Genomic DNA, 22,169 nt, shown 5'->3' on the forward strand with positions numbered 1-22,169 from the left:
GGGAAAAATAAATAAAATTGTCTTTATTTGTAGATGACATGATTGTCTATGTAGAAAATCTGATGGTGAATCTAAAAGCTATTAAAACTATTGAGTAAGTTTAGACTAGGTTGTAAGAAAAAAAAATCAGTTGTGTCTCTCTATACTAAAAACAATTAGAAATAAAAATGTTTAAACAATCACTTGCAATCAAATAGAAAAATGAGATAATTTAGTACTAATAATATGAAATAAATCTGACAAAGGTGTGCTAGGAAACTATAAAACATTGCTGAGAGAAAATAAAGATTCAAATAAATGGAGAGACGTATTGTGTTTATGGATCTAAAGATTCAATATTGTTAACATGCCAATTATCTCCAAAATGATCTAAGAAGCTAAAGCAATCTTAATCAAAATCCTGTATTTTTTTTTTTTTTGTAAATTGACAAGCTAGATATAAAATGCATAATGAAAATACCCAGAATCACTGAAACAAGTTAGAAGAAGAAGAATAGATATAAAAAACTTAGAGTACTTGAATTTAATATTCACTGTAAAGTAAATCAGTGATTTTATAGGGATGGTGACTGATGCTAATGGCAAGGATGGGAGGGAGGGATTATAACAAAAGGGCACAAAGAAACTACTGGGATGATGGGTATGTTCATTCTGTTTCCAAGTTGTGTGTATGTATGTATTTGTATATATACACAAATATTTCACGTATATATTTTCATATTTATGTCAAAATATCAAATTGTATATGGTATGTTTACAAGTAAAGTTTATTTTATGTTAATCATATAGCAATAATTTTGATAGGCCCCTCTAATAAATTATGTAAGATCTCATGATACTTATTTCTTTGTATCAAGCTTTCCTTTCAACTTGTGTTATTTTCTATTCAAATTTTCATTAATTTTCCTGTATTTTTTCTTTTCTATCCTATTTCATTGTAGTATATATGAAAGCCCTAGCAAATTCTTTTTGTAATAAGATGTACAACGAGTTCAACAGGAGCAGGAGATGTGATATTTTAAAGGCCAACAAATGCCTCTTTGCATATGTCAATTTAGAATGCCCCACTAAGGGGACCATTCTTGGGGTATAGTTCTCATTCCCATACAGTCTGTTCAATGGTTTTCCTAATTTGTCTAATTTCATTCATTCATTCACTGAACATATTTCTGTGGTGGGATTTGAATGATGTAAGTACATGATATTGAATTTACTTGATCTATATGGTTGATTATAACTGTAGTTTAAGCATTACATGAAAAATTTTAGACACTGTATAGCAAGTCCTACTGATGTTAGATGCATGCAACATTATGTCTGTAACATTATTTCCTTCTTAGATGCTCAGTAGAATAATTTATTTTCAGAATCATCCTGACACATTCTGACATTTAAGTGGTTTGATTTTATATGATGTATTATCCTTAAAAAACAAAACAAAACAAACAAACAAACAAAAAAAAACAGGACAAATGCCAAATGCCTGTATCAACTTCAGTATTTATAGCACAGAATTATTAATTAAATTTAGTTCTTCATTTGAAAAACAAGCTTGCTGGACTGTACCAGTTGGAGTGTGGATTAATTTAACGTAGTTTGAAATATAGGAATTAGTAAATCCAGTTAACTTTTTATTATGCTATTTCTGTTTCTTGAGGCATACATGCCTGTTTAGAGATTTTTCTCTCTGGGCTAAGAAGATTTCAGTTCTTTTTAATTTAGTCTTCTTGGGCATGCTTTTCAGGTCTATTGTGGTAGAGCCAATTCTTCATTTTCTCTGCTCCTCACCTGTTTTTGTCTATTTATTTGTGTATAAGATGTCAAAGGAAAATGAAAAGTAACACCTCAAAATACCACCTTGAAAAGGAAAATGCCAACAAATTCTTTTCTGCACCTGAAGCTTTTAATTCTTTAATCCACCATGGAATGTTGCTTAATTACATATTTTATTATGCATAACTGAAAATTACGTACTTTAGTTTCAACAATGATATGAAAGCATGTATTGTTTATAAATAAAGAGAGACTGGTTTGTCTCCATTTTTTTATATTCCAAATATTTGTGGAATTCTCACATGTTCTCCTTCTAAAACTTGGCTTTTTGAAAATGCTCAGAGAGCTCTGAGAAAAACTTCAAGTTTTAATGTGTTCTCTAGAAATCAGAAAATTCATTTCTTAAAAAAAAAAGATGATGTCCTAACATTATGGGTAAAAACCATTGAACAGTTTAAATATTTTTGTAGAAATTTTATCTTAATGAGTTTCATACAAATATTTATTGATGGAAAGATAAAAATTGCTGAATTAGGTAATAAGTCCATGGGAGTTCCTTGTCTCTACTTTTCTGTGTGTGTTTGAAATTTTCCACAATAGAGTTTGTTTTTTAAAAAAATATTTGGTGTTATAGGTCTTTGGCGGTTACTGTTTCATGATGAAATATTCCTACACTTTATTTCAATTACTTAGTGATCAAAGTCTTCATATTAGCAAAATATGCATTACAATATATTTCTGAAAATTTTGAATTGCCATTAGGGTTTTTATGGTGTGCATTTTCTGCATTTGAAAAACCTTTTGTTAGGGAGAAGAGAGAGAAATGTGAAGATAGACGTGAGTTTGAGACAAATGTGGCCACTTAACAGCTGAACAAATCGGTTAACCTATTTGAGTTTCCCTTCCCTTGTCTTTGAAGTGAGAATGCCAGTGCCGGCCTTAAATACCTCATAGTGGAATGGAGAGGTTTAAACAAGATATTTTTGTGGCAGTGCCTAATAAAATGCATTCTACAAATGTTTTTTCTAAATTTAAAACGTGTGAGGATACTAGGAAGGGGGACTCAGAAGGAGGAAGGCTTTGTACTAGATCTAGCAAAACAAATGTTTGCAAATTCCCTTTGGAAATGAAGGTGGACTAGATGAAGCCTGTCCGCACGTTAAGATGCCATTCAACAGGTTTGTGCTCCGGACAGATTCTCATTTTGCATCACATTGCCACAGGCTAACAAATAAACATAAATATTTGAATATTCTTCAACATTCCCATCAAACAGGTATTGTTGGTTCTCCTGTGAAAGGAAAATCAGAGTAGCACATGGGACATGGGACATGGGACATCATTTTATCAGATGGAGGTGGTAGCGGAAGGGCGTGCATTGAAGTGTCACTGTAATGAAAATTTTATTATTTGAGTACCGCAAAAAGCAATGTTTCTGATTCAACCCACAGTAAATAATGTTCAACATTTACCTTGTTGCAAAATGTTGTTCAAAATGTTGCAAAATAATGTTCAACATTTACCTTGTCACTTTGCAGTTTCTTTGCAAGTATTTACTTTGCATAACATGCTGCTCTACTGCATTCACTCATCAACCACTATCATAGAGAACAGGGCCCAGGTCAAGTGCTTTGATCACAGTCATTGTATTAGCAGCTGAAAATAATTATTGGGAAAAGGTAACCACACAACCTTGGTACAAGACAAGAAGCTGTAATTGAATTTTGGTAGTGTTCTTTTGATAGAATTAAATTTGGAGATATATTCTCCCTATAAGTAGGGTAACATAAGCAAGTCTTAAAAATGTTGCTCATCTTTTAAACAATAATTTCAAACTATTTTTATTTAACATTTGGTATTGTTAAACAGGTATAGTATTCAGGACATACACCTTCTACCACAATTTCTTTAATTAGGGTACTTTATATTTTATCAAAAATGTGCATATTAATAGATTGTAGTTTAGCCTTTGTCAAAAGACATGCAAGTATTTAGTATTTACATTAAAAGGATTGCCTCAGAAGAAACAATGAATTCATAATAAGCCCTCTTAAAAAGTAAAAAATATGCATAAGGAAGATTAGTATCGATATTTTCTGGTATTTTTAGATGTGATTAATAGTTTGGACCTCCATTGGTTTCCACACTATCATGCAAATTTCCAACTTGCTTTAACACAACATTTCTGTCAGCTGTATTATAGGGAATACACATTTTAATTGCTCTTTTTGAAAATATCACCAGGCAGTTCAGAATGTCTCATTTATTGAGAATATTGTGACAATCAAAGACCTTAATATCAGCCAGATGCTAACAATTGGGAATAGGGCAGAATTTAATAATGGAATGTATGGGTTTCTCATTTTTACTCCATCTTGAACCATTTGAGAATGCTTTCTATTCAAGCTAGTATTTTTAGATAAACACAGATATAGATATCGCTACTTTGAAAAAAAAAAACCACTTATTTTAAACTCAGAATTTCTTAGTACTAAATGCTAACCAATACACATTTTATACATAATATGTACAGACTTTGTTACCAAGTGCCACACAACTAGGGCATACATATTAGTTACCTTGGTTTTCAAAGGTTATGATGTGTCAACTCTGCATGTTGTGTGGCAAGGAGATACTATCAACTTTTTTTTGCATAATGTGCAAGTATTATATGGCCACAGAGTGTAATACAAATTAGTGGCAAAGTGCTGAGTGAAGGGAATCCATGACAGATTCAGATGCACAAGGTTGAATATTACCCGTAAACTACCTGACTCTGCTAAGGTCTTAACAGCACAAAATGCTATGTCATGCCCAGCTTTTAAAAGTCTCTGAAATACATGGACACAATGAAGCTTGTTACAGGAATTTTACCATAGCCACAGGTAACAAGAGGAGGACTGGCATGAGCGATAAATGACATTGGTGAGCAATATGGAAGATCATCTGGGTAAGTCTTTTCTAAAATGTGCCATCTTCCCTGAAATCAATTTTGCTCACTCCATCCGGGCCATCATTGTTTATTAACATGTGCGTGTTCGTGTGTGTGTGTGTGTGTGTGTGTGTATGTGTGTTGGGGGGGGGCACTTAAAATATCAAATTATCAAAACCATGGTGACTTTAAAAAAGTTAAAAAAGTCTATGTGAGAATTCTGTTAGCATTGCTATGTTGATTACCAACAGACATTCATCATTTCACTGAAAGCATTATTTCAAATAATTTAGGTTATTAGCAATGGGAAAGTTATTTGCAACCCAATTTCTCCTTCCAAAAAGATTACTGAATTTCATACCTATTTGACACCTTATGTTAGGGTTGGGCTGGTTAAAAACCCAGCCTTGTTCCTTAAACTCAGGGGATATATAAGGAAGAGAAAGATAATTTAACTAATGGTATTCTAGTTTCTATTTCTTAAATACATTAAATCTAGTTTTATTTTCTTAATTCAAATTCCTTTGGCTCAAGTTACTACTTTTCTGAACTCTAGTGAGCAAGAACGTTTGAGAGTTGTTTTCTTCATAAAAAGCGGCAACTTTTCAGTACAATCTTAAGTTTGCAACTAACCAGCTGCCTTCTGAGTAGCTTAGCTGTGCTTCAAAAGTAAATGGAACTTTAAAGCTTCTTTGAGAGTTTTCAATGATTCCATTTTAGTTTCTAAAGTACAAGTTCAACATTAAAGCAGCCCAGTTGCCTACCAGTAAGCTCATCAGGGCCTGAGAAAATGGTAGGCAGAAAGAGAAGGGGCAATTGGCAGAATGATATCTCAAGCAACCCAGATACCCTTACTAGCATCTAGGAAACCTTAAAGCAGGTGTCCCCAAACTTTTTACACAGGGGGCCAGTTCACTGTCCCTCAGATCGTTGGAGGGCCGCCACATACTGTGCTCCTCTCACTGACCACCAATGAAAGAGGTGCCCCTTCCTGAAGTGCGGCCGGGGGCCGGATAAATGGCCTCAGGGGGCCGCATGTGGCCCGCAGGTCTTAGTTTGGGGACGTCTGCCTTAAAGTGAAGAGGCAAATAAAAATCACGCAAAACTGTAATGCTGGCCTCAGTCCTTTCTGTGACCATTAGCACACCTCATTTTATATTCTGGCATTTTACTAAGTTTAATGTTGCAAGAACTTTGAAGACTATATTTAAATACCAGATGTGTTATTCCTATTTTCTTCATGTAGCTCTTATAGTTATGACATATACAATCAAATGAGCTTAGTTATTAACTTAGTCCAAAAACTCGTATAAAAAAAAAAAAGCTTACTAAGCGGTCTTTATACAGAAGGTCCATTTTCCCCCTACTTATTTTGTTACTATTAATGGACTTTAAAAATATTTGTACATTAGCTTAAGGAAAAGTGTTGCTATAATTGAAGTATTGTGAAATAAGCACAGACGAATCCACTCTAAGAACATAACTGCTAGAGACTGGATTTATGTTTTTGTTGGAGAGTCTTTTGACCATCCTATCTCTATTTATTAAGCAAAATGTTAACCAAAACAGGTTATCTTCATTGTGAAATTTCATACCTATTTAAAAATGAGCATGTGTTTGTGATTTAAATTTACAGTGTTTCAAGTAACTTTTCAATTGCTCTTTTCAAAATCAGTTAAATAGCAAGAAAGTATTAACATGCACCTAAATGAGAGGGCCATCCTTTGACTCTTCTTTAAAGTTACTTCACATAAGCAGACAAACCCTACCATGTCATAACATACAAACAATTTTAATTGTGTAGTTACAGTCAATAACCACTCCTAGGCAGAACATTTCTGCATAAAGAAAATTGTGATACACTTATAAAAACAGCCAGCTGTAACAAAATAGCTGGTGTTTTCATAGCCATAAACTCATAAAAAAGAAATACACCTTTATACAGAAATTTTATACAGATGTAGCTTTAAAATTGATTGTAAACCAAAGGAAGACACATTGCAAACATCAATTATTTTCACATTAATTGCATAATTTTCTAAGGTGATCTATTAGTTTTATTTACCTAAGCTTATTTGCATGATAGTAAAAATTGCATACAACAATAAGAGTGAAGCTTATAGTATGAATTGCTTGGATAACATAGAGCACTTTTTATAGGCAACTGTGTAAAGCACATTTTCTCTATTTAAAACTTTTAAGACACTTTGTTTTACTGCCCATCAAAATACATTTATAAATAGAAAAGAATCAGTATGGTAACAAGAGAAGCAATATTACATTTAACGGAAACTTCCAAAAAATTAATTACAACATGATGCTGCAGGATCTACAAATAAATAATGAGGACTAAATTGTGTTTCACATTTTCTTTTCCTTTTTTTAAAAAAATCATGTAACAATGAGAATGAAAAAAAATTACAGTGAACTTCTTTTATTTCCAAAATAAAAACAAATTTGAATTACGGCAGTGCCATATAATACAAGGCATTTGTTGGCATATGTCATCTTTAAACTGCATTCCACAGTCTATAGTTCTTTTGTAACATACAATAGAGTAACAAACTCTTTTTTTTTCCTTTTTTTTTTTTTAAATAAGGGGCAAGTTTCCAAAGATCAGTGTGGAGTGCTACAGAAATAATTATAGGAGAGAAAATCATAATCACAGAAGTTATAATGCTTGAGGCTCCAGAATAATAACTAAAAAAAAAAAAAAAAAAAAAAATCACTGGTTTCATGCTTACGGGGTACATACTTTGGTGCATCCCGTGAACACAAATTTTAATACCAAACAATCCTTGATGCTTCACCTGGGGCTGCCAAGCAGTTTGTAAAACAGAGTAAAACATTTAGTGCAGTCTGTATTATCCTTTTCCAACTTTTCTGTTTGTGCAAGTTTTTGAAGATTCATTGGCCAAACAATGAACAACAAAGGTTTTCTGAGAGAATACAAGGTGAACTTTTCATTTTGTTAGTAGATACCAATGGAACTGTTGAACGAAACGAATACTTTTATCTCAGTCTTTCAAATCAGCATTAATGTCTGTGTTTCCTTCCACTGACAGCTCTTCTTCTAGTTTCACTGAAAAAAGGGTGTTAGTATTTTTATCTTGGACACTCTCTTCCAAATCCTTCAGCAGCTCCTCCTCTTTATATTCTGCCACATCGACCTCTAAGCCAGAATTGTCCTTCAGTTTGCCATGGTGCTTGAGATAGTACCGCTGGTTCTGAAAGAACTTGATGATGGTGTACTTGGGAAGGTCAAGCTGAGCGGACAGAGTCTGGATGGCCTCTTCATCAGGGTACAGGCCTACGTCTTGTATGAAACTCTGGAGGATTCCCAGGGCTTCTACTGAAATTTTTGTTCGTGGCCGGGTCTTCTGCCGGTTCTCCTCATCTGACTCTGCTGGAGAGGCTACCGTGGGTTGCCGTGGGGGGAGCCGAGGGCCTGCCTGTGGCTGCTGCTGTGGCTGTGGAGGCTGCGGCGCCTGCTGCTGCTGTTGCTGCTGCTGCTGTTGCTGCTGCTGTTGCTGCAGAGAAACAAGGAGACAATCAGAGCTCTGCTATCGTGGAGTTCCACACAAAGCCGCCTAGAATCAGGAAACGTGGTCACAAATCCCACATATAGTTTCTTTGATAGGGACGGAGAATCGGAACAAAAAGGAAGGCCACCTCAATGGCCCACAGCATTTAGAAAAACATCAAAAATGATATGAGGGATGAATTAATACAGCTATGCCCCCAAATGAATAATATGGGGGGCTACTGCACTTACTTATCAGAAATCAGTGGAGGAAGTGAAAACTCAGTGCTCTGAAAATGGGAGCCATTAAACTTCACTAGAAGGATACGCATCAAAGGCGAAGACAGCACATCAAATTATGATGTAAATAATTAACAAAGATTTAAAATGAAGATTGAGAGGCTAGGATTTCAAAGACATTTTAGAAAGGTGAGCTACAGAGCAGTGGGGAAAGAAATTCGTGTTCTGCTCCATTTCACTGAATGGCCAGGAAGAATGGAAGATGAGCGTATGCTCTTACTCAAGGTTATCTGTCATGAGACCAAAGGATTTTTAAGATTCGCACATTTGTGATTTTTGTATCAGACAGTTCCAATTTAATACACACACAATTTCTTACCAAACTGCGCTAGGCTGACACTGCAAGTTTTTTTCTTACCTCAAAATAAAGGTTCAATCCCCCATACGACGGCTAGTGAATTGTTTTGTCTATAGTAATCTCAGATGTGATTAGGATTTAAATTTAGTGTATACAGACACTTTTTCATAATTACTCTATGTGCTATAATTTCCATACACAATTATATATAAATATGTGACACATGCACATACTGTATACTCGATATCCATAATTCTTACCAGCAAAGCAAATCAACCTGAGTAAGTGGCACAATGTTAGAATGCTGATATCGTCTCTAGGCATTTCCTTTTATACCTCTAAGAAGGAATTTTATTAAAAACAATTTACATTTTCAAATGAATACTTTTTAAAATTACTTAACATACATTTTTCTCTTTTTTGTTTCTGCTAAACAGTAAGTTTTTCAGGCTTTCATGGTTATTTTAGTCTTTGAAATCCTAAAGGGAAACTCTGTCAACTTGTTTTAATACACACTCAAGAATTTTTTTATCTTGGTAGATAAACAACTCTATTATTGTTTTTAGCTATCTATATCTATATCTATATCTATATATATATATACACACACATACACACACACATACATATATATATATATTTTTACAGAAATATAAAAAATAATGCAGGTGATTCAATAAAGGTAGAATTTTAGGACTCTGGAAGACAATGGCATTTTACTTTAAAAGAGAAAGCTAAAATCATCCCCTTTCACAAGCATAAGCTCTACAGCTCAAGTTCAATGACAACACGCTTCCTAAGCAATTGGGGCCCTAAGAGCACTAATGACTACCTGATGCCAGAACTCTTCCATCTAAATTCACAGGAGAGTTCCTTTACGAGATGAATGGTGACAAGTCCCATAACATGACAAAGCACAAGTCTGCATCTGCTGGCACAGTGGGCTCAGGCCATGGCCATGGTATATCCTTTGAAAATCCTGACCTGGGGAGCAGGTCTTCATTTCACCCCCTCTCTGTGTCCCTTGCTGGCAGAGGTAACTGTGCCCGCTCACCTGAGGAGCAGCACCGAGCCATGGTGCAGGGGTCGGCAGGCCTGGTAAGAAAACGCCTCTAGACTCTCCTTTCCCAAGGGTGGTGGGAGAGGGGCTCTAAAGGAAAGACAAACAGATATGACTCACCCCTAACCTACATTCTGTGAAGTGTGGGGAGACAGAGATTAAACACAAGGTGAAGGAAGGGCCAAGGACGATAAAGCAAGATTCCAATTAAGCTTCCCTCCCCTCCTCTTTCTGGACAGAATCCAATGTACAAAATTGTGATTCTACAAACTTCCTTTACAGCAACAGCAGTAGCTCTTTTCCTCGGGGGCACTGTGCTATTAATTAAAAAAATAGGTGGTGTTTTAAATCATGATTTTTAAAAAACACACACAAAAACTTTAAACTCTCAACGCAAAACCCAATACCAACAAAGACACATTTGCCAAACAAGGAGTGTAAAAAGGGGGTTCCTGTCGCTTTGGGGGTTGGGAGATGAGGAAAGAGGAAGACAATATATATATTGGAAAAAGTATGTTAATCTTCAGTTTATCTCCCTGAGCAAGAGGGCAGTGTATTGTTATCTCGTGCTAAAAAGCCTATGTTTAGACTGGCAGGAGGGAGAGAAACGCTAGTTTCCCTGCTAAGTTTAAAGCTTTATTTACTTATTGCTATATTGAATTGAACAAGGTAAACGAACCTGAATCTGCTCTGCTGGAACATGGATAATGTGGGGCGGCCTGTCGCCATGGTGATGCACCGCGTTGCTCTCCTGTTCGTAAATGGCATCGCGTTCTGGCTGAGGAAGACTGAGGAACCTTCGGATCATGGAGAGGTTCTCCCACAGGGTTCTGTTTTCTGGAGAAGGATCTTCCTTCCAGCGTAACAGCTCACATAACCATCCCTTAGAGATAAGGGCATAATAGGTTAGTTTGTGCCTATTGGGTGGGGAATGGCATTTTCCAATAGGAGCTAAAAAGGAAAAACCTTATTAACTTTTTCATAAGCTCAGAACAAAATAATCTGCTTTAAAATTTGTTTTTAACTTGTTAAGAGAGGTTATCTGTGGCTGAAGGAGGCAGACTCTGTTTCTAATCAAAGTTCAGATTTGCATCTCAAAGGAGGGATACATTTTTCAGACTCTGAGGGTGAGAGAACATTTATCACAGACTTTGTAATATATGAAATAGGAGAAAAACAAAGTTGATGTGCTTCAGTCTTGCGCAACTTTCCTGTCTAATGAGTGGCTGGCCATCTGAGGATACTGAAGTGCTTAAGGGGCAGGAGAGATTTTAGAAATAATTTTTTTAAAAAGGATTTCCTAAGCTTGTAATTTCTGGATTTGAAGGAAAACTGTGTGAGTATTTATGTGTGTGTGCATGTATGAAACAGAAAGGACATGTGCAATTGTACCAGCACGAATGTTGTCCAGCATAAGGCATGATGATTACAATGGGCATTAGAATAATTTGCTATGAAACAACTCTTTAAAAAGAGACACTGGGCCCGCAGTCGCTAGTGCATGTAATCCCAGCACTTTGAGAGGCCGAGGCGGGTGGACCGCAAGGTGAGAAGATCGAGACCATCCTGGCCAGCATGGTGAAACACCGTCCCTACTAAAAATACAAAAAAATTAGCTGGGCTTGGTGGTGCATGCCTGCAATCCCAGCTACTCGGGAGGCTGAGGCAAAAGAATTGCTTGAACCAGGGAGATGAAGGTTGCAGTGAGCCAAGATTGAGTCAAAAAAGAAAAAAGAGACAGTGGAGTCTATTTTTCTGCCTACTGCAGTGGGAACATATGATTTGTCAGTCAAGAATTAAATAAGTTTCTTGGGCTAAGAGAGAAGGAAATGTCCAGTGACTGCCAAAATCTGAACCTCTCTGACGCTTCCAAGGCCCAGTTTTTCACCCTGGGGTTATCTATCAAGAACTGAGTGGGCATCAGAACACATTTTCTAGTCATCGCAAGTCTTCACCTTGGCTGCCATGATGGACATTAAACAATGGAATGAAGGGGAATAGTGAGGGCGTCCGACCCAGTCCCCCACCAACCAAGGCAGCCACCCTGCTCTGCCATTCAGCTGTCTGCTGTGACTCTCACCTGTATTCTGCTCTGGATAAATGTCTCGAAGCCATCTCTACACTTCTTCATTGACCTCCTCACCCCAGATGCCCAGTGACTGGCTGACCCAATGGCACAAAGTCCCTGGCCCTTTTTCTGAAAACGGACGACTCACTCTACCCTTCAATCTACTCTCTAGAGACAGTCATCCCCATTCTTCTTGCTCCCTCACCCATCAACCTAGGGCTAGACGTCGCCTGAGACCACATCCTTACCGGACTTGCTGTTCTTCCCTGTTCCTCCTCCTTTCCTCCCAGGGCCCTCACCAAATCATGAGCACCTGACTCCCATCCTAGGCTCTGCTTTTAGGGAACTTGATCTAAGACAAAGACATTTCTTAGAAATTTTAAGTAAATTAGTTGGATGAAAAGGGAAGTACAGTTTTTTTTTTTAATTATGTAATTTTCAGATCTCGTCAAGGAGGGTTTTATTTTTTATGTTATCAGGGGTGAGGTCAGAGGATGGCATGATTTTCCTTCCCTTCTCAAACTGAAACCATTAGAAAGAAAAATTCTTCTTTGACTGCAGTGTACAGTGGAAATAAACATGGCCTGTTCTCCCCAAAATGGCTACTTGAAGAAAAGGTAGAAAACTGAGATATAATCTTCCCAAGACCTATCTGCTAACCAGCCCATGGTGACTGCTGCTGTATCTCATGACATCTACTAGTATTCCTACTCAACAGGTCTTTTAATTAAGCAAATATATGCATGGGGATGGTCATATAATCACGCACTCATTTGATGCCACTGAATGCATAAATCAAGGTTAAGACAGCAGGCAGTAAACTGTAGATTTACCTGAAAGACTGTTAGCTAAATAAAACATAAAAATCACTGTGATTGCAGTGTCACTGAACTTGCTTCTCTTCTAACCAGGGCAATTCTATGTTTACTTCCAGAATACTATAATATGACATATTTCAGCTCTATTTATGTGAATACATTAACTACAAAACTGTATGTGAGCATTTGAAGTATCAGACCCACTTGCATATGGTGCCCTGGAGATGTTTACTTAGCTCTTACTGGTAAATACTTGCCATCTGAATTAAGCCATGAAAATATACATTTTTCTACAACTAAGCTATTCTTTATACTTTACTTTTAAATTTTGTTGCTGTGTAGGTTTTAGATATGTATCTTCCTGTAGGCTTTAATATTAACTATGGGTGAGATTACTTTCCCTCTCCCCTTTGTCTGCCTCCTTTAGCCATCACAATTGACAGGATCTTTCTACCTGAACACAGCAAATCACACAGTTTTATATACCTTTCAAAAGAAGTTAGAGGTTCATAAAGAAAAGAGCAGATTTTTTTTAAACTCGGCTAGTATTCTACTATTGCAATAAATGCTAAACATTGAATGTTTAAGAATTTTTTTTAAAAAAAAAATAAATGCTTGTAACTAAAAATTGCTAAAAGTTAAATTAAGAATGATTCATGTAAGAAAAGCTTCTTGGAGAGAGCTGAAAAACTCCAGTGATTTTTCACATCCTTTAGAAACTTTTTAAAGTAATGCAGAGATCAGTTAGCACTTGGATATATGTGAAAAAACATGTGGATCACAGATGTTCTTTGGAAAAGAAAATCATTAGTTCTTTTAAAATGGCTAATAATGATAGCTAATTCCTAAACAATCACACTCATGCTGGTTTAACAAATATTTCAGAAAAAGAGCCCTGACTCATTCAACAAATATTTTGCTCATATTGTCACTACTGTGTCTCTATACTTACGAGACGGATCCTTATTTTTATTAATTGCCCATGACTAACATAACATTTCCAGTAGTTTGCTATTAACCTCTGCCCTTAAATAATACTTCTAATTCCTTATCTAAAAATAATTTGATGAATTATAAGTTGAAGCATATCTCCGCTAGCCTTTCAAGAAACGCGATGATTTTAAGAGACTGAAATCAGATGCTTCTTAGAAAAATATTTAACGGTGCAGCTGGGAACTGTTAGCTGTACAAGGGTATTCCAAAAAAATTAAAAAGGGGGGTGCTGCTTCTCTTGATGTGCATCTCTCTTAAAAAATAATGGAAAACAGACATTTTGACACATTAGCTCTTTGTCAGTGTATAAATAAATTGGCTCATTCTCAATTTATACTGGCAAAAATAAGGTAATTTATTCTAATGCTATTTAAATACCTTGGAATATTTTGACTACCTCAAATCCTATTGATTGTTACTCTATTAATGACAGTAATCTCATCTATGTTTTTGCAGAAAATGACTAAAGAAGCCAAATGCTTTCTAATTCTTCAATACCTTTTCCTAGGTCAGTTTTCCACAAGTGTTATTGTTAGAATAAATAAACAGGAAGAAAATGACTATGTCAAAGTATTTTTAATATCTGACAAAAATGATTCCCCGAAACTTCTGTACTAGTTTTTAAGTGATAACTGCATTTATGTTTGGGGTCGGGGGAGAGATGAAGAATGAAATCCAGTGCTTTGTTGCAAAAAACAAAAACAAAAACAAAACATGATTACGTTTTTAAGAGACGTCTCTGGGACTTGATATACGTAAGGCCATAGGCAGGAATAGGAAACTGCTCTCTAAATTAAATTAGCTCACAACTGTTTGGAACAGTAGAAAAGACAGGGGACTAACAGCCTTAAAATAATGAGACCAATCCATTCTCAGAAAACAAAAATAGTACAAGGAACAACCTAAACTTTAAAGGTAGTAAATTTGCCAAGCAACATTACGCTGCATATAAAGAGAGCAAAATATAAACAGTAGCCACATGTAAATAAATTAGTAAAACTTTCAGGATGTTACTACTTTCAAACTGACAAAGTTTAATTTGACACCTTCTGTTCTAAACCCTTTGTTTCTATTCAAAATCACGCCTTGAGCTGTTGCGATCAATCACAGTGCTCCCCCTATTACTTAAAAAAACTGGCATGGACCCTGAATAAGCTGAAAATGCCATGCAGATGAATTCTGAGATAATATGTTCAAACCTGTTATATACAACACAAATCCTGTAAAGTTATGTATTGTAAACCTACATTTATTGAGAACTAAAAGTCTTAAATCCATCTGCCACAAAGGAAATACTGTTATGTACTTTATAGTAACCAAGAACCATCTGCAAATGTCTTGCTACCGTAAGCAAGAAAATGGTGCAAAAGATGCTAAACCTAAGACTGCATGAAATAAGTAATTCTTTCTGACTGGTTTTGGTTAGGGATCTATTAAAGAAATATAAGATTGGGGGGAAAAAAAAAGGAAAAGAGAAAATGCAGAATAACTGCCAAATCAGTACTGCAAAAAAGCAAAACAAACTCAATGATAACACAATGGCAATTTATTATGGTCCATGAAACACATGACTGTATGCTCATTTTAAAGGAAAAATTAGCAGTTCTAAACTCAATATTCTAATGATGTGCTTTACTGACAGAATCTTGTTGTACCACATTTAAATAAAAATCCTGGCACCTTCATCTCTCAGCTGCTAATTTCCAACCAAACTCAATCTCTGATTTTCACTCCACTCTTTTTAGAACATTTAATTCAAGTCAATTCCCTTCTAACATTTTAACAGATAAGGGGTGCACAATGATTTTAATTGAGTCAAGAAAGTAACCTCCTTTCATAAATGAATTTATTGTACTTTATAAAGCCTCACGCTTAAAAAGAGAACCCCTAACAAGGCCTGTTCTGTGACAAAGCTGGGAGTAAGTAGCATAACTACTGTTCCAGGAGAAAACAGACTTTGGTATTCTCTGAGAAAAAAAAGTCATTTAATGCAATATACATATATGTATATATTATCATTATGTACATATACATTTTAAAACTAAGAGCTATAAAAAGAGAAAGAAAATGACAAATAATTCTTACTGCAACTAAGAAGGAAAAATACAGCCGAAAAAATAGAATGGTAATTTGAGTTCTAAAAAGCAAAACATTTTATAGTCTGTATTTATCCCCCCCCACCCTCATCTTTTATGTGTTATTTGAAGGAATATTTTGTTCCAATCTCTGGGGCATATAGTATAATAATATATGATATTAAAAGAAATCAATCTAAATAGGAAAGTATTTGATACAAACATTTTAGTGGAAAGCATGAATTACATTTCAGCAAGTAGTAGGAACAAGGATTAAGTACATAATCCATTAAATAGTACTTCTAACAAAAAATTCAGTATTGTAGACTAAACTACACCAGGCATTTGAATGAGTACATTTTCAACAACAACTAACTATAAAGCTAGCAATTTATCATTCAGCAAATAATTTTCTACTTTTAAAAGAATCTGTAAGTGTTACTTATGCTAATGAAGACAGTTTTTAATCTGCCCACAAACATGCTAATAGAGGGCAATTTTTTTTCTGTTTCTTTTTTTTTTTTTTTTCTATTTTTTACAAAGATGTCGGCACTCAAGAGTAATTTCATATCAGTGTTCTACAAGCTGGGGGAAAATGGGTTCTAATTGTCAGAGCTACCAAATCCTTCACCTTTAGCATAAAGGTTTAAAGATACCACAAAAGATGCAAAGTGACTAACAATGTTTTAAACCACCTCTTTTTCTGTCTGAAAAAACAACGAAAACCACCTTACCAAAGTACGGTTGCAGAAAGGTTCTATTTTCATACGTTTTATGCTTTATACACACTCTGCCTCAAAGTGCGTATGTATGTGTAGTATTTAAACATACTTCTTTTGGTTGGGGGGGCTAATGCAGAAACATGTAAGACCGAACGGAGATATAATCCCATTTCTAGGTGTGAGGTCTAAATGCTTCACATACCCACTTGCAACCTTTCTTCATGAAGAATCCTAACACTGCGCAGTGAGAAACAAAACAGTGGCAAAGCAATACTGAAAGCATTTTAAATTATTTACTAGGTTAAAAGGGTGAAATGATACTTTTAAATACATCAAATTTCATCATCTAGGCCATTTTTTGGTGGCAAAGTGGTATTGATCTTTCCAAATGCTTAAAATTAACTATTTTCCAGAAGGTCATTATTTGATTAAAGGCATTAAAGTTGAGGGCAAGAAGCGATGCACTTTTTCTTTCCCATTCAAATCATCATATAATTTAATATAAACCATCCCATCATGTCCTGTAATAAAAACACTTGTCTTAAGATACTGTTCTTTACCTAACATATTAACCTTTAAATGATATGAAGTTCTTTAGAAGAAAAACCTTTGCTAAAGCAGATTATTCTATAACATTATGAGAGGCCCCCACCATTAACATTAATAAAGATACATGTTCTCCTCTATGGAATTAGTAGGAAATGCATTAATCTTTCTCCCCATCTTAATAACATCTACTTTGTGTAAAGGGAAAAGAACCTCAGCTGGCACTCTAGGTAACTTTTCCTGCTAAGTTAACATTGGTCTTATTAAAGAAAACATGGAAAATAAATTTGAACTGAGACATACCGGTAAATGCTTTTTCCATTCTAAAAGTAGCACATTACATCCACTTGATTCAAAGATGGGTTTTAAAAAAGAAATATATTTTAAAAGGCATATGTGTGTGCATGTATGTATCCCCCAATATGTTTGTTTTTCAAAGTGTGGTTTCTGATATTTGCTGAAAGAAAAAAAATTATAATAATCCTTTTAAATGTTACTATTTTTAACTTCTAAACTGTTGCTGTTTTTAAATTCTCTCTAGATGCTCCAGTTTATTTAAGAGACTCAATATCTTAGCCAAAAAATTTGTGTGTTCCAATACTGGGGCAATAATAAGACATAAAATGGCTATCAAGAAATTTTTTGATAGATTTTGATAGATAATGACTAAGTGGCAAAAATCTTGAGTAGATTTTTGCCACTTAGTCATTAAGAAGTTAAACACCTCTAGCAGAGTTTCTAAAGGTTACGCATAAAGAAAATTATTAGCGTAAAGAAATAATGTTTATACAACCTGGAGAAAATTTTCTATTAAAACTGAGTGAATTTAGAAGGAATACTCACAGTCACTGGTAAATGGTAAATGATCTTCTTCAATTTTGTTTAAAATTTAATCAGATAAAAAAGTGCAAATCAATTTTTTTAATGGTTTTATGTTTACCTCTTTTAAAACTTTTTGAAAGCCACTAACTTTAGGGCACACATGGATTTGATGGTTTCTCCTAGGCTACAAATCATTTGATCCGTAACAAGATTATCAGATAACACACTGGCCAGAGCAGATACAAATGGTTCTGACTTAAATAGGTTGTTGAGCACAGAGATCTCACATTTTAAAGAATATTTTCAGAGGGGGAATTTGAGAAGTGGTTAAAAACAAACAGGAATGAAGATAAAAGTATAAAATTCTAGACAACCCATTAAACCAGTTAGCAAAAAGATGAGCTCTTGATTAAAATAGAGAGTTTCCCAAAAAAGGTCTCAATTTATTTTTACAACATTAGATTTGGAAAATATCTAATTTGAAAGTTTAATTTTCATATATATGTCAATCCTGCTTTCAGGGTAGTTTAGTCAAAGCTGAAACAAAATAAATAAAATTCTGGCTTATATATCTGATACTTGAATAAGGACTCTGAAAAAATTTTTCTCATTTTTTTCCCCTCAGCCTAAGATATATTTTTGACATTACATAAATTTCAGTGATATGACCTGGCTCCTATTTAACATTTATGCACTTTCTCTTCAAATGTTAAGTTTTAATTTTCTCCTCATTCTTCATAGCTGGTGTCATTAAAAAAAAAAAAAAAAAACCAGAAAACTCAAGACTCCCAAGGTTCGTGCTGTAACATTTTCATCAATTTTAGTCTCTCCATCATTAAGAACTATTTACTCTTTCCATTCTGCCACTATCAACTTGTCAGAACTGAGGCACCTCTTCCTTGAATTACTCTCTTAAACAACATTCTTTTTTAATTACTTCCAATGGGCAATTATTCTGATTTCTGAACAAAAAAGCTTTAAAGTAATCATTCCTCTTCCTTTCTTGAGTTAGGAAAAAGTACGTCAATGATGATCAAAGTTTTGATGACGAATAGAGAACCAGTGTGATCATACAGAGTTGATGTGATTCCTATAAAAAGCACATTAACCTAATGTTTAATTTCGCCTATGAAATTTATTGACAGGTAAAGAAACAGGTTTCATTCAGCTTTCTTGAATCCTCTTAACCATCTTTGTGATATTCTTGTAAATGGGATCCCAGAACGAGAATAATTACATTAGTCTTCCACTTTCAAACTGCCCATAGTTACCCTACTCTTCGCTATGACCTTCAGTGGCTTCCCAAGGTGGGAGAAAAGTTCACATTCCCAGGGGCTGCTTCTGAGGTTCTTCCCAATGACACTTATGTCCAAATTTGTCAGACTATTTATTAGCTATTGCCGAAGACTGCCTTACATTCTGTTCTCCATTCCTCATACAATTCTCTCTCATGGGAAAGCCCTTGCTCCTTTTTTTTTGGTGTCCATTCAAATACTACTTGTCTTTCAAGACACGCTCAAGCACTTCTGTATACCAATAAAAGGATTATATCCCATATAGGCTTTTATCTATGTGAACTTGAACAAATAACCTTTCTGAGCTTCAGATTCTTCCTCCACAAACTGCAGGTAATAATGGTATTAATCTCACAGAATACTAGCCAGTACAAATGAAACAATACATTCAGCCCAATGCCTGCTCCATGGTAACTAACAAAGGTCTTATAAACTTTACTGAAAGCACTTGCCTTAAATGTCTCCAAATACATTTTGCAAGTCCTGGTATTCAAAAATAACTATTAGTGCAAGATAGCATGTGATAAAAGTCACTGATAGGCACTCTTGGTCAAGTGGGATCCACATGGGGAAGTGCTGAGGTAGGGCTGTCAAGGAATTCTTCACTGATGAAGACAGACACTGGCTTGGATTTGAAAAGGGAGCAATATTTAAAATAGGAAGAATAATAAATAACAGAATAGGATGAATTGGCAGGAATCTGGGAAAACAGACAGACCGGTACTTTTGAACTGACTGCCTATGCCTTTTTTTTTTTTTTAAATAGCTCTTTATTATATTTTCTTGAGGATACTACTTAGTTACTGCAACCTCATCTCCTCTAATGGACTTCTAAGATCTATTTGTTAAGATCTTAGTTAGGTCTGGGTTTTAATTTGAGCATCTATCCTACCATTTATCATCAGCCTTGTAACTTTGGGCATATTACTCAAGTTTGCTAAACCTCAATTTTCTGCTCTATAAATGGGGTCTAATTTTACCACTTAATTCATAGGGTTGTGAGAATTAAGTAAAATAGTTCATGAAAAGGCCTTGGCACACAGTAACAGTATGATGAATATCAGCTATTATTATTTTATTATTGTTGTCATTATCACACAAGGGATTTCAACATCAAGGGAGCTAATGAAAATAATTCAGTTACAATATTCCAGTCTGAACCCAGCATCTTCCCCTAAGCCAGGTTCTCCTCCTAGGAAGTTTTGCTCAGTTAATAGTATTACCACACAACCCAATCACCTAAGCGGAAAGGCTGTTATTTGAAGCATAAATTGGTGTAGTCTTTCTGAAGGACACTGTGAACTGCAGAATGTAGAAATGTCCAGCAATCATCTGTAAAACCCAAATGCCTTCTTTGATCCAATAATTTCACTTTTAAGAATTTAAGGAAATAAGGATGTGTATAAATATCTAACTATAATGATGTTTACATTCATATTTATACTAGCAAAAGCTGAATATAATCTAAATACACATCAATAGGGAATTAAATGGTATGTACAGCCTATGAATAAATGTAAGACATGCAAACACACATATATACATACAGATACACGTGTGTGCGTGTGTGTGAGTGTTTGTGGTATATAAAGTGTGTAAATCAGGATCCTTAAAGTGGTCATCTCTAGGTGATTAAAATTACCAGTAATTTTATGTTTTTCCTTATGCCTTTATCTTCTTATTTTTCTATAGTGGCTGTGTATTAGTTTTGTAATAAAAATGTATAGCAAAGTGGCTTTAACTAAAAATCTAACTTTTCTTTTCTGTCTCTCCCATAACTGTTTAATTCCTGTCAATACTCCCTCAAACATCTCTTGAATTTGTTCCTCCTTTTCCATTCCTTTTGCTGTGGTTCAGTCCCACAGCATTTCTTCGATAATCTAATTCTGATGGGTTTCTTTATTCCAGCCTGCCCCCAACCCTGCTATTTGAGTTACATTTATCACAAACAAATGTGAACACAAATAGCCCTTTGAGTGGCAAACTCTTCACTTTCCTTCACCCAAAAAGCCTGGAAACACCCTGAGGCTCACACTTCAATGGGTGAACGTTTTGTGGCAAAAGATTCACCACAACAAACTCAAGTGGCAGCAAATGGGGGGTACCCAGAAAGATACAAAAATGGCCTAATTTGGGGCATTTAATTAGTGGTAAAAAAACTGTACACACCTCTGCAATTTCTGAGGGCTCATGTATAGTAGCAAAGTCCAACAATTTGTATTCATAATGACGTTGCTGTATTTGAACAAAAAATAAGGTTCAAATTGAGCTCAGCATAACAGGTTTAATAAGGTAGGCAAGCTATACTATAAAGACCTTCTGTCAAACAAAAGTAAAATTACTGTTTTCTTTAAAAACAGAATTTTTAACAAGAAGCTTTCCTTTTCCTAAATTTCTTAACTCAAATGAGTATGTGCTCTCATATTGCAATGTTATGAAGCAAATTTATTATGTTGCTTCCTAAAGTCACTATTAAAAATTTACAATATTTATTTTCCTATTCAAAATAATGAAGGTCATTAAGAAAAAATATTGAATATTCATATATGCCATGTGCAAATAAAACAAAAAACAAAAACAAACCCAAACCCAAACCCAAATCCCACACATAAATTTAAGAAATCATAAAATGAGTAATTTTAAGGTGACAATTTACCTGACACGGTGGTTTGTTTGCTTACAAAAATAATTTACTACCAGGTTGATTTAGACAAATATTTCTGCCACTGAATTTTTAATTGATTTATGTAAAACTTTTCAAACTGCACATCTAAAATGAGCTACACTCCCTATTATGCATATTTAGGGGCTGGGAATTAAAAATTTAAATATTCCCTCTATAATGTTTTAGGAGAGATAACAAAGAATTTTTGAAATCAGGGGAAGACATTTGGGATCGTAAAAGTTACGGGAATCACATCCTAAGAGGAACAATCAAGCAAGC

General features: G+C 34.9%; 1 protein-coding gene across 5 annotated transcripts in view; it reads right to left on the reverse strand.

The window, feature by feature from the left end:
- Positions 1-3,583: 3,583 nt before the first annotated feature.
- Positions 3,584-22,169, reverse strand: part of SATB1 (SATB homeobox 1) — a 99,563-nt gene continuing 80,977 nt past the window's right edge. For 4 of the 5 annotated variants that reach the window (XM_003924927.4, XM_010335642.3, XM_010335644.3 and 1 more), the window contains exons 10-12: positions 10,566-10,769; positions 9,881-9,976; positions 3,584-8,235 (exon numbers count right to left, since the gene is read on the reverse strand). In XM_003924927.4, the coding sequence (XP_003924976.2) occupies positions 7,723-8,235; positions 9,881-9,976; positions 10,566-10,769 (813 nt within the window). In that variant the 3' untranslated portion in view covers positions 3,584-7,722. The remainder of the gene's footprint in view (positions 8,236-9,880; positions 9,977-10,565; positions 10,770-22,169) is intronic. The other variant, XM_039480360.2, reaches the window with a different exon arrangement.

Source organism: Saimiri boliviensis, chromosome 9 (assembly GCF_048565385.1).
Source record: "Saimiri boliviensis isolate mSaiBol1 chromosome 9, mSaiBol1.pri, whole genome shotgun sequence".
Classification (NCBI taxonomy): Eukaryota; Metazoa; Chordata; class Mammalia; order Primates; family Cebidae; genus Saimiri; species Saimiri boliviensis.